Below are 12,273 nucleotides of genomic sequence, written 5' to 3'. Positions count from 1 at the left end.
ACATATCCTATGATCATAATACGCGTGCAAAAATATCATCATTTTTTATGATCATTATCATATTGTCCGTCAACGCGTTTATTCGTGCATTCAATTACTTGTCTTTTTTCAGACATATTATGCACTGCTACCACATACACCTCAAGAATGAAGTAGGTTGTCATATTTCAGACTTATAATATATTGCTACCACATTCACTTCATGGAATGAAACATATTCAATAGGTCAAATTTCATGACTTTTTATCAAACACCCATTAATTTGCCTTAGCCATCATAATATCATCAATACATGCATTGAGATCCAATCTCAACGTATTATCCATATAAAGACGTCTTAGGCATAACTTGATGGGACTTGAATCCAACATATTATCACCCTTTTTGATAATATTGTTCTTGAGGAATAAATCTAAAATATAAATGGTTCCAAACCAATTATATTTCCTCAAATCCAATAATAATTATATAAGTAGTAGCAAAAGAAAGATAACATAAAGAATTAGTAACCTTGAAATCTTTCAGATTTATAATCTCACCTTATTTGGCCGAGTCTCGTGCTGATAACGTGTTATAAAGCAAGAAATAATAAAGAAGAGTAGAGAGAGAAGACAGTTATTCTTATTTCTTCTCTTGAGGGATGAGTGATTATTTCATTGTCAATACAATGAACAAAACCTTTTTTTTTATAGGGAGATCCCTCTCTTTATAGGGGAAATTTACTCCTAGTCTGAGTAAAAGATAGATGTTGTGATTATATCATTGTCAATACAATGAACAAAACTATAGATAGTTCAAATTTTAATAGATAGTAAAGTCAAAACCTTTTTTTTTATAGGGAGATCCCTCTCTTTATAGGAAAAATTTACTCCTAATCTGAGTAAAAGATAGATGTTGTGATTATATCATTGTCAATATAATGAATAAAACTATAGATAGTTCAAATTTTAATAGATAGTATAGTAAATTTTGATAGATCTTGTACACATTCACTATATAAATATATTTATAACAAATCACAATTTAAATAAAACTTTTTACCTTAGCTAATCAAAGTTATTATCGTTTTTTATTTTAAGATTTTTTTGTCACCTACTGCCGAATTTTCTCTTGTTAGTTATGTGTGGCTTGCTTGCTGTATCTTTCTTCTACATTCATTCACCAGCTAACGGGAACAAACTTAATCCCAACTGTCAAAATACTCATCATAGCCGGCGATCTCTAACCTCCGATAACAATGTCATGGTTCTCTCGATCAATCTCCAACAACGACAGCAACTCCATTGTTCCATCTCCTACTGACAATCCAAAATTGGAAAATCAGCATCAAACAGACGATCCATTTTCATCTTCGAAATCGGAAAGCCATGAGCATCAAACAGACGATCCATTTTCATCTTCATCACGCGGCGTTAAAGAGGATCTTTCGGAGCTGACGAAAACACTAACCAGTCAATTTTGGGGTGTCGCTTCATTTCTAGCTCCACCACCACAATCCGAAACGTATAAGCCGTTAGATTCCTCCAACAACTCCAAATCGGATCCAGAAACGGAACAACCCGACCCGGACCTGCCGGGGATTGTAGGTTTACAGACGGACTTTGCTGAAATCAGTGGCAAGTTTAGGAGTGGAATATCTATGCTGTCGAATAATATTGGGGTGTCGGAAATTACGAAAATGGCCTCGAGTTTACTGCAATTGGGACCGGAGGAAGAGGAGGAAGAAGTTGATGGGGAGAAAGGTGCTGTTGGTGTTACGGAAGAAGTAGTGGCTTTCGTAAGGGACATAGCGATGAATCCTGAGACTTGGTTGGATTTCCCTTTGCCAGAAAATGAAGATAATCAAGGTGTTTTGTATTTTTTATGTTTCTTTTTTAAAAATGTGTTTGCTTGTATTTTGAATTTTTAAAGTATGTTTTACCCTGCTTTCTTTAGTACTCCCTCCGCCTCAATTTGTCTGACCTATTTTGATTTGAAACGATGTTTAAAAAAATAAAAACGAGTTTTGAATCACGTGATCTTAAATTAAAGATAAGATACATGTATCAAAATATTCTGTAATAGTGTGGTCTTAAACATGGTTTGTGAAAAGTTGAAATTAAGAAGTTGTTAAAAAGGGGACATGTTCATTCCTTCTCAAATGAACTAAAAAGGAAAGTAGATCAAATAAATTGAAATAGAGGGATTAGTATGTTTTGTCGTGCTTTGTTAAGTATTGTGCGGTTGCTTCTTTTCTCTAGTTGCGTAGTGCTTTTACTTGAGTTGAAGATCTATTTGAAATCAGAAATAGATCTAGAATTTTTAGAATATAGGGTGCACTACTAGAGAAAGAAAAAAGAGAGTATTAAGTGGGAATTGATTCCTTGTTCCTTTGGATATTAACTCGGCTTCAACCAAGTGCACCATTTTTTTTTTAATAGTATGAGTGTCAACAAATAGTATTACATCAATTCTATAAAATATATACATAAAATATCTAGTTTGATGGAAAGGCCAAGGGTTGTTTTTAATTTTTAGTATGTTTTGTGGTGCTTTTTTTTAGTATTGTTCGTGGCTTCTTTTTTCTCGTTGTTTTCTTTTTTCGTACTATTTTTACTGAAGCCGAGGGTCTATCAGGAACTAGAGGTGGATCTAGAAATTTTAGAACATAGATGCACTACTAAAGAAAGGAAAACAAAGTGAATTAACTCAACTTCAACCAAGTTCTCCAATTTGCCTTTTTTGTAGCATGAGTGCCAACAAATAGTATTAAGTTAATTTTATGAAATATGTACATAAAATATTTAGTTGCCTGAAAGACAAGGGGTTCACGTGCACCGTAATTTTAGCACTAAATACACCCCTATTGAAAACAATTTCTCTATCTCCCAAGGTAGGGGTAAGGTTTGCACACATACTATCCTCCCCAAACCCCACATGTTGGATTACACTGTGTATGTTGGCGTTGTTTCTTTTATTTTGAATTAGTTAGAATGCTTCCAATATTGTGTTGATTGTGATAGCATTGGTCTGCTTTGGCACCATAAGTAGTATCGCTTTGACACGTGAATGATTCCTCCTGAAAGTAAAGTACTAGATCAATAGTGAATTTGGATAGGTGAGTTACTATTGGAGAACTGCAGGCTGCAATAGATCAACCGCCAATTTGAATTGGAATTAATATGAAAAAAATCTTTAAAAACTTAGTGTAGATGTGCCACTTGAAAACAAAAAGATGTAAGAAGCTTTTTTCATATGTAAATTGAATAATGCAGGTTTCAGTAGGTTTGCAAATTACTATCATGATATCATATTGTAATCAGTAATGCTGTAGTAGGTGAAGGCGGCAGATCTGTTTAGCACAAAGATTTGGTTTGCCAAATGAAATATATTATGCACCATAGAGTGTTAATTGTGATTGTTCTTTTTGACTGCATGAAAGTGAAAAATATGACTGCTGAGTATCAGAAAAGAATGATATCCTTCTCGCTTACTGGTTCATTGAGTCTTACTCTGCTGATTACGTGTAATGGAACTTTAAGAACATAAGAAATGGGGGTATTTCAAATATTTTGTTGGGAGGGGTGTTTAAAGACTGATTTAGAAACGATGGTTAGGCTTTCTTGTGTTAACCATTTAACCTCTAGCCTAATGATGAGTAATGTTCTAAATGAAGTTGAATTTTAGAGATCTAGAATACATGTACCTGTTATCCTAGCTAAGGAGGTTGAACTGAGAATGACATGTCTTCTAAGGGAGCAACAATTTCTAACCTACAAGTGAAATAGTTACTAATAAACCTTAATACAGACAATGCTTCAGCCGTCAAGTTAATAGGGTTATCATATCTGATAAACAAGGTCATGCCAAGACATAGTTGAATCATCACTTCATCACTTTCCGTCTTTGGCTTATGAGTTGATGAGTCAATTGGCACTAATAGTGGTACCTCTAGAGAAATATTTCAAATTGGTTACATTGTTTTTCTGTAGATAAATATTTCTAATTTTGTTGTTGGTGTGACACCAGTGGAGTGCAAGATGCGGGAAGCCCGATTGAGATGGTTCGGACACGTGAAGAGGAGGGGCATGGATGCCCCGGTCCGTAGGTGTGAGAGGCTAGCGTTGGATGGGTTTAAGCGGGGTAGGGGTAGGCCGAAGAAGTACTGGGGTGAGGTGATTAGGCGAGACATGGAGCAGTTACAGCTCACCGAGGACATGACCCTAGATAGGAAGGTCTGGAGGACGCGAATCAGGGCAGAGGACTAGGGCCAGCCTGAGTCGCTAGTGTAGGGAACTACTTGGTGGGGGTTTATGCATGTTAGGAGCCCGCGTCCCATGTTTTATTATGGATCTGTGTGTTTTCCTTTGTTTTAGATTACTTATGGGTGCCATATTTATGTTATGTAATCTTGTAACCTTGTGCTGTGCTTTACTATGTGTTTGTGTGGTACCGCGTGTCTTGAGCCGGGGGTCTATCGGAAACAGCCTTTCTACTTCTTCAGAGGTAGAGGTATGGACTGCGTACATCCTACCCCCCCAGACCCCACCAGGTGGGAATACACTGGGTTTGTTGTTGTTGTTGTTGTTGTTACCCTCTAACTCAACTGGTTACGTTTCAACCTTTAATGCATAAACTATTGGCATTATGACTTTTAAGTCTTCCCCAAACAGTTTTTGTACAATGTATCCGCTGTATCAAAGTGACCAGCTCACGCTAACTGCCTTATGTACTTTTTTTTGACATAGATTTCTACTTATCTGATGCACAACAAGAGCATGCATTAGCTGTTGAACAACTTGCCCCAAGATTGGCTGCTTTGAGGATTGAGCTCTGCCCAATTTACATGAGTGAGACTTGCTTTTGGGAGATCTACTTTGTACTTCTTCACCCTAGATTGGGTAAACATGATGCTAGGCTTTTGTCAACACCGCAGGTAAGTAGTGTCATGTAACCATAATGGTTACTGGCTTTCTGTTGTCTTAGATGTATTTAATTGCTGCTCTGCAATATGTGATTGAAGATAGTCCATGCTGTCTCTTATTGCCTTAAATATGATAATTGTAGAATATTTTGACATTCTTGCATGTCCCTACTTAACTGTAGGAGAACAATTACTTGATATTCTTGAATTTCTTACTTTATTATAGGTGAATAATTACTTAGACAATAATTTTGGCCTATTTGGCGTAGGGTAAGCTACATGAGGAGTCCCTCTGGGTACATTGCTAACAACCAATTCAAGAAGATCATTTCTTTAGTTTTTAGGGGGTTGGGGGAGGGTTGAATTAAAAGTTCAGTTTATCACCTATGGCAGTTAGACATATCATGATTTTACCTTTCTTTATTTGATTGCTTTGGGTGGGCTTCCCTGGCTTGCCTTTTGCTTCTTGGTTCCCCCTCGCCATCCAAAAGTTTATCCTACCTCTATCAGCCTTTTATATGTGAACTTTTCGTTCTTTTTCCTGCATATAAAAGTGCACCCTCTTTTCGGCACACCGCACAAGGATGATGCGAGGGAAGGAAAGCATTAATTCATCCAACAAAAACTAGGGGTGGCAACTCAAAATTCATACTGAACCACAGTGATCGGTTAGGGCTGTGATAGTAACAGTACTACGTAGAGTGCAAGTCGATTTGCATCATTTCTGCTTCTATAACAGTTGCCCCTTTCCTATTTTTAGCTATTTTGTGTGTTAACTGATGATTGGTTTCATCATTATATGTGAGAATGAATGATGTTAATCATTAGCACTGCAAATGATATTTGTGTGCAGGTTGTCAAAGCCAGGGCCTCATTGGCCCAAGAGTTGCATAAGAGGCGAATAGAAGAAAACTGGTCAGAGAAGAGGACTCCCGAATCAAATGACAATAATAACCCTCGGCATGAAAAGATTGTCTCAGTGGTTGCCACTGCGAATTCTGCACATGTGGTTCAAGAGATGTCTAGTGTGGAATCAACCACTTCTACTGCAGTACCGGTCCCTGCTACTGAGAAGCAGCCTGTCCTTAATAGTGAAAGCCAAGTTGTTGACAAACCAGTGGTTGAAGGAGGACTCGCTACCCATAGTAATGTCGGAAAGAAGTCTGTGATTAGCACTGAAATCGAAATTGTTGACAAACCAGTGGTTGAAGGAGGTCTTATTACTCATAATAATGTTGAGAAACAGCCTGTGATTAGCACTGGAATCCAAGTTGTTGACAAGCCAGTAGTTGAAGGAGATTTTATTATCTCTGAGAAACAGCCTATGATTAGCACTGGAATCCAAATAATTGACAAGCCAGTGGTTGTAGGAAGTTTTATTACCCCTCATAATGTTGAGAAACAACCCATGATTCACAGAGATATCCAAGTTGACAAACCTGTGGTTAAAGGAGGACTTGTTACCCATAAAAATGTTGAAAAAACAAAATCTGTTTCGAGTAGTAAATTGCAAGAGAGCGATGAAGATGATGGTGATGATTGGTTAAAGGAAGAAACCTCAGAAACTGCAGGTGTTAGTAAGACCACCATTCCTATTGACAGTGAGGAGGATGTATCATTTAGTGATCTTGAAGAGGAGGACAAGGATGTTCCTGCAAAATCAAGAAAGTAAATTACAGTACTGATAAGGACTGTCAAGATTGGGTTCAGTTGAGGAAAAGTTCCATCAACTTGTCAAAAGTTTCCAACTCTCATGGATCCACCAAAGTAGATAGCAAAGAGCCCAGCGACTGGCTGAATGTTGATGGCATTGAGATCGCTTGATCCTATGCAAGATTTTGAACATAGTTTGCCTCACACTCATTTCTTTTGGTTTAAACTCTGCACTTTGCGCTCTGGGCTTATTGTTATAAAACTTTAAGTTTGTACATAGAACACAAAATGAAGAATTACTAGTTATTTGGATATTAGTTGGCAGTGGCGAAGGGGATTCAACTGAAGCACCTGCGTTGGAAAAATTTGATGCGTAAATAGGGTCTTCTCTTTTCTGCATATATAAATATATGTACTTTTGAATCCCCTGGTGTACTTTGGGTTGCAAGCTTGAAGTTTTTTGTATCCCCTTATGAACATTCTTGGTTCTACGACAGTTACCTTCATTGTGTTAGAAAATGTCTGAACACTTCAGTCTGGATGCTAAAAGATGATGCAATTCTGATGTAGCCGCTTTTTGTTTGGTTAAACTGTGGAATCCTGAGCATAACTTTGTTTTAGGCTTAAAAATCTATGCAGATGAGGTTCTATCTAGCATCTATGATCCCGTTTCCTGATGAAGCTGGGATGCCACCTCCGACTTGGTGACTCTTCAGTATCGGCTAAGCTCGAGTAGCTTCCGGAGTCCATTGACATAGAGGTGTCTGACCTTTTAAGAGACCGGAAGAATGAACTTAAAACTCAGCATAGTTTTTGCCGTGCATAATTTAGCTTGCACAAAGACTGAATGAACTTGCAAAACATAACCGTCAACCATTTATGCCTAAGTTGGCGGAATGTAGTAACTTCGAAACTGCTAACGTTGTAAAATGTGGCAAATCGTATCAGCCGCTTGTATCCTCTACAACTCCGTATGCTATCTATTTATTCCTTTTCCATGCCTTTGAACTTATAGTGCGTCACATACTCTGTAACTGTGAAACATCAGAAAGACAAAGTAAAGCAGTTAGGGATTCTTAAGGAAGATTTACTTTTCTAGGATAGTGCAATATTTTCGGACACTCGGTGCTTTGCGTTATCAACGGGAAATAAAGTACAAAGCACATTACCAGAGCATTTTTCTGCATAATCATACAACTGTTTCTGAGCACAGAGGTTGCTGTTTATCTTGACTAAATATTTACTCTCCTTGATTCATTTATTCTATTCGACTGTATCAAAGTGAGTGAATTCTCATGTGTACAACAAAAATGACAACATACCCAGCATAATCCAACTTCTCCGATCCACCTCTTTTTGGTTCTTTCCGTTTTCGTTTCCAGACTGAAATCATTTTTGGTATGAAAGTAACTAGGGTGTTTGGGTCACAGGTGACAAAAGAGTTTTAAAATGAGGTGTAGGTGACACAAGTCTTAATTATTAGTTGGAGGTGACAATTACTTTATTATGTATTAAGAAAGTTGGAAAAGTTTGAAAATAATCCACAAGTTTTTAAATTTACACTTTGATCTCAATGTATACCTAAAATAATGGAAAACGGAGGGAAAAAAGACGTCTTTCTCTCTCTTCTCATCCATTGTTGTTTTCACTCTTTTAGCTATTTTTGTTGTTAATTGTTTATGTTTCTGATGCTTTATTCATCATCTTCTGCTTCATTATCATCATCTTCTACTTCATTATCATCTCCATCTTCTTCTTGTCGACCATTTGTTGTTGTTGTTGTTGGTACAGCGCTACTGCTGCGATCTGACTAATTTCTTAGGTCAAATTTTGTTTACTACATCACTTTCCACTTTGGCATTACTTCATAGGTGACTTTGGTAAGTAAAATTATGATTTTTATTCGTATTTGTCATCTGGGTACACTTCTGTTTTTCCAACAATAGATAGAACCCCGATTATGAATCCAGCATAAGTGCCCACAATTTAAACAGATCAATCATCTGGTGCATCAGATGAGTAATCTGTTGCATCAGGAGATTTATCTGTTGCATAAGACTGTTTATCTGTTGCATCATCATATTATCTGTTGCATCAGACATATTATCTGTTGTATTAGGATGTTTATCTATTGTACTAGACTAATTATCTGTTGCATTAGAATGTTTATCTGTTGCACCAGACTAATTATCTGTTGCAACGGATAATTAATCTGTTTGAAACAACACAAATCAACCCCTGCCACAAACCCAACAGATAAATATTGCTATTGCTACTTAATTCTAAATTATTCCTTTTTATGTCAAATCGTCGACATGTTTGTTGAGAAGATAATAGACAGAATGAAAATTAAATATGGATTAAAACGTCAAAGATCAAACATAATTTATTTATTAAACAAATAAAAATACATATAATAGACTAAAAGAAAAATAATAGTCTAATTATTATTATTATTATTATCAGCATCATCATTGTCAGCCGACCAATCTTCAACCGAAAGTAGCAAGGCCCTCCTCAGCCTGCGTATCTTGCGGAGCATTCTTGATCTAACTCCTCCCAGTTTCCATTGCAGATCACGAACTTGATTCCGAATTACATTCACGGTGTCTTGTGGAAAAGCAACGTCCCACACTGGGTCAACCATAATCTTATCTTCTAGAGTGTAATATGAAAGACAAGATGCAATAAATAAATAGAGTGTATTTGAATGAACGATTGAGTAAGGACGGACCTATTTATAGAGGATTGAATTTGAATGAGAGGCAAAAAGGCACGACTATTCACCTCCATACATTAATTACATTTTTATTAAATTAAGAAAATAAATATTGTGATATAAGTCATGACTTTTCAGATTATTATTGTTAATTAGTTCTTTCGAAGAACTGTTTTTATTAAGTTGTGGCAACAGATTCTATATATGTTGCATCAGATAACACATCTGTGACAACAGATATATTATCTGTTGCAAAAAATATAAAATATGTTGCATCAATAACATATCTGTTGCAACATATAATCTAACTGTTCACCTCCATTTATTAATTACATTTTTTTATTAATATGAAAAGTAATGAATTAATTAAATTAAGAAATATTGTGATAAGTCATGACTTTTTTAGATTATTATTATTATTAATTAGTTCTTTCCAAGAACTGCTTTTATTGAGTTGTGACTCGATATAGGTTGCATCAGATAAATCATCTGTGACAACAAATATATTATCTGTTGCAACCATAGTTAACCTGTTGCATCAGATAATTTAATTGTTGCAACATATAATCTACTTTTTTTTTTTAAAAAATAACTATATCATCATATCATTAATCCAAAGTTGCTTACTTTTTTATTTTATAAATAAAAAAAATACCTTTTCAAAATCCTTAATAAAATAATAACCATTTTATTATATAATAAATAATTTAAAAAACAAATTCAAAAACAAAAATGGTGAAAAGTCAAGATCAGTTATTAAAATTGTGGTTATAAATTATGTTTATTATTTATTTCCTTATTATTTATTTACGACATATATTTCATATTGAACAATCGGAACGAAAAGTCATGTTCTTTTCTTTTCACCCTCTCAATAACAACAATAGCCCTTTTTTTATTAATAACCGTCAGGTGCAACATATGATCGATCTGTTGTAGCAGATTAACTTCTAACTGTTGACACAAATTGCTGCTCAATCCCTACCATCAACCGTCGACATGTTGAGAAGAAGGAATAAACAGAATGATTATTATTAAATACTAAGTAAGAATTAAAAATTCAAAGTCGACAACAAAATGAAATGACTATTCATAGATTTTTGAATCCCTTGGATAGATTTGATATACAAAAAGAGGAAAATAATCGCTAAAATAAAAAATATTACCTAGTTATTATTACTACTATTATTATTATTGTCAATCAGACATCTTTCATCCGGCAGCCTTGCTCCGAAGTCAGTCAAATCTCTTTGGAGTTTATCAAACTGCCTTTGAAGTTCACGCAAGGACTCGATATGAATATTCTTGTATGAATCTGGATCATCCATATTTGTAAGGAGGAACCTATTTATAAATTATTGTATCTCGAAAAGAAAAGAAAATTGCTTTAAAATAAATCTAACAGATGGGTAATCTGTTGTAAAATATATTCTTTCTGTGAGATAACTTACAACATACTATTAATCTTTTTGCAACAGATATATATATCTGTTTGATTTCTGTAACAGGTTGATCAACTGTCTTAACAGATGTCTCAAATTGTTTGACAATATAAACAGATGTGTCATCTGTTGCAACAACCTAGTCATCTGTTTATTCACTTTTAGCTATAAATGGGATAAGAAGAATAAGGTGCGTGCAGATGGATCTACTATCATATGTGTGGGAGTTAAGTATGTATTACTGATAAGGTTACTGGGACAACACACACAAAGTACAATGTTTTTGTGAATGTAATTTTTAACTGATTAGGCATTGATCATTTAAACAAGATCCTGCATTGTACCATTAAGTTTGATGGGTTCGAAATTGATAAGGCTGAGGACCTCATGAAAATGGTGCAAATATCCTATTACGAATTACTGATGGTTGGTGCTCACGTTTGTGCGTGTTAAGTTTTGAGAAGGGATCAATATTTATCGTCACTGCAGAGAACCAATAGCGATTGGACTTAACTTGAAGTGTGCATTGGACCCTTAGAGGGCCCTCGAAGCCTCGCACTGCATCAAACAAGAACGGAAAACCAATATAGTTATTTCCCTGGCCAAAATTTATATGGCTGGGTTGCTCGCTCGAGGTGATGATTATATGCCAGAAGGTGTGGTAGGAGAATGCTTTCGAGGGAAAATGGGTGGTTGATGGAAGACTATATCATCTGAGATCTAATTAAAGAAGAGACACAGGGTAGAAAGTAACTTCTAACGAATCTGGCTGATGGCATTATCTTAACAGATGCGAAATCTGAATCAAGTGCAAATATGAAAGTGTATCTGATAATATAATTTCGTCTATTGTGTCTCTGAAAGAAAAACAATGCAGATAGACCCTTTGCTAGGGAGCTGCATGGTCGGGATTATCACCTAGGTAGAAAATAAGAGAAGACCAACAAAGCAGCCTCACGGGCATCGAGGGTAGAAATGATGTTCAGCAAGTCTAGAAAATTTACGCCAACAACAACTGCAGTTAAAATAAGAAAACTAAGCGAAGGCGGCAATTTTTGAATTTTAAATTTCATCCCATCTTCTTGTTTGTGTTTTCGATCTGGTCCACTGTCGTTGACCTGATCGGAACCACAAACGAAATTAAAAGGCAAATAGAGTATAATTACTTCTTTAGCAATATGGATTAATTGATTATGTTTTCTTGCCTTAGCATGCTTTCAAAATTCCTTGGAGAAGATCAGATGCTTGCTATAGTATGTGAATCCTGATAATTTTCAAGCTTGCCTCCAGCTTTTTGATTCTATATTCAAGCTGGTCGTTACCGTCTTCGAAGTTGGTAAGGAGTTCCTCATCTCTTGAACACTATCTTCAAAGTTGTGGCATTCTAGAAGCCCTACAGAACACTTACTTCAGAAGCCTTAAAGGATATATGGAGGGTCGTTGTGTTTGTTTTAGGTCAAAATATGTTGATGCATGTTGAAGATGTGGTCCCAACAGTTGAATAACATATTTTATCGAGCGTTGCTCCATGCATCTTGCTCAACCAATTTGATAAA

At 35.7% G+C, this 12,273-nt stretch overlaps 1 protein-coding gene across 1 annotated transcript; it reads left to right on the top strand.

Annotated features, from left to right (window-relative positions):
• The first annotated feature begins 1,057 nt into the window (after nucleotides 1–1,057).
• On the top strand, nucleotides 1,058–7,125 carry LOC107868039. Its single transcript, XM_016714603.2, has 3 exons — nucleotides 1,058–1,847; nucleotides 4,728–4,915; nucleotides 5,757–7,125. Exons 1-3 carry the CDS (start codon nucleotides 1,238–1,240, stop codon nucleotides 6,573–6,575), a joined length of 1,617 nt encoding a protein of 538 aa, XP_016570089.1. The 5' UTR covers nucleotides 1,058–1,237; the 3' UTR covers nucleotides 6,576–7,125.
• The last annotated feature ends 5,148 nt before the right edge of the window (nucleotides 7,126–12,273 follow it).

This window comes from Capsicum annuum, chromosome 4, assembly GCF_002878395.1.
Source record: "Capsicum annuum cultivar UCD-10X-F1 chromosome 4, UCD10Xv1.1, whole genome shotgun sequence".
In the NCBI taxonomy this organism is placed as follows: Eukaryota; Viridiplantae; Streptophyta; class Magnoliopsida; order Solanales; family Solanaceae; genus Capsicum; species Capsicum annuum.
Note: the sequence above shows the minus strand (reverse complement) of the source record. Positions and strands in the feature narration are given on the sequence as shown.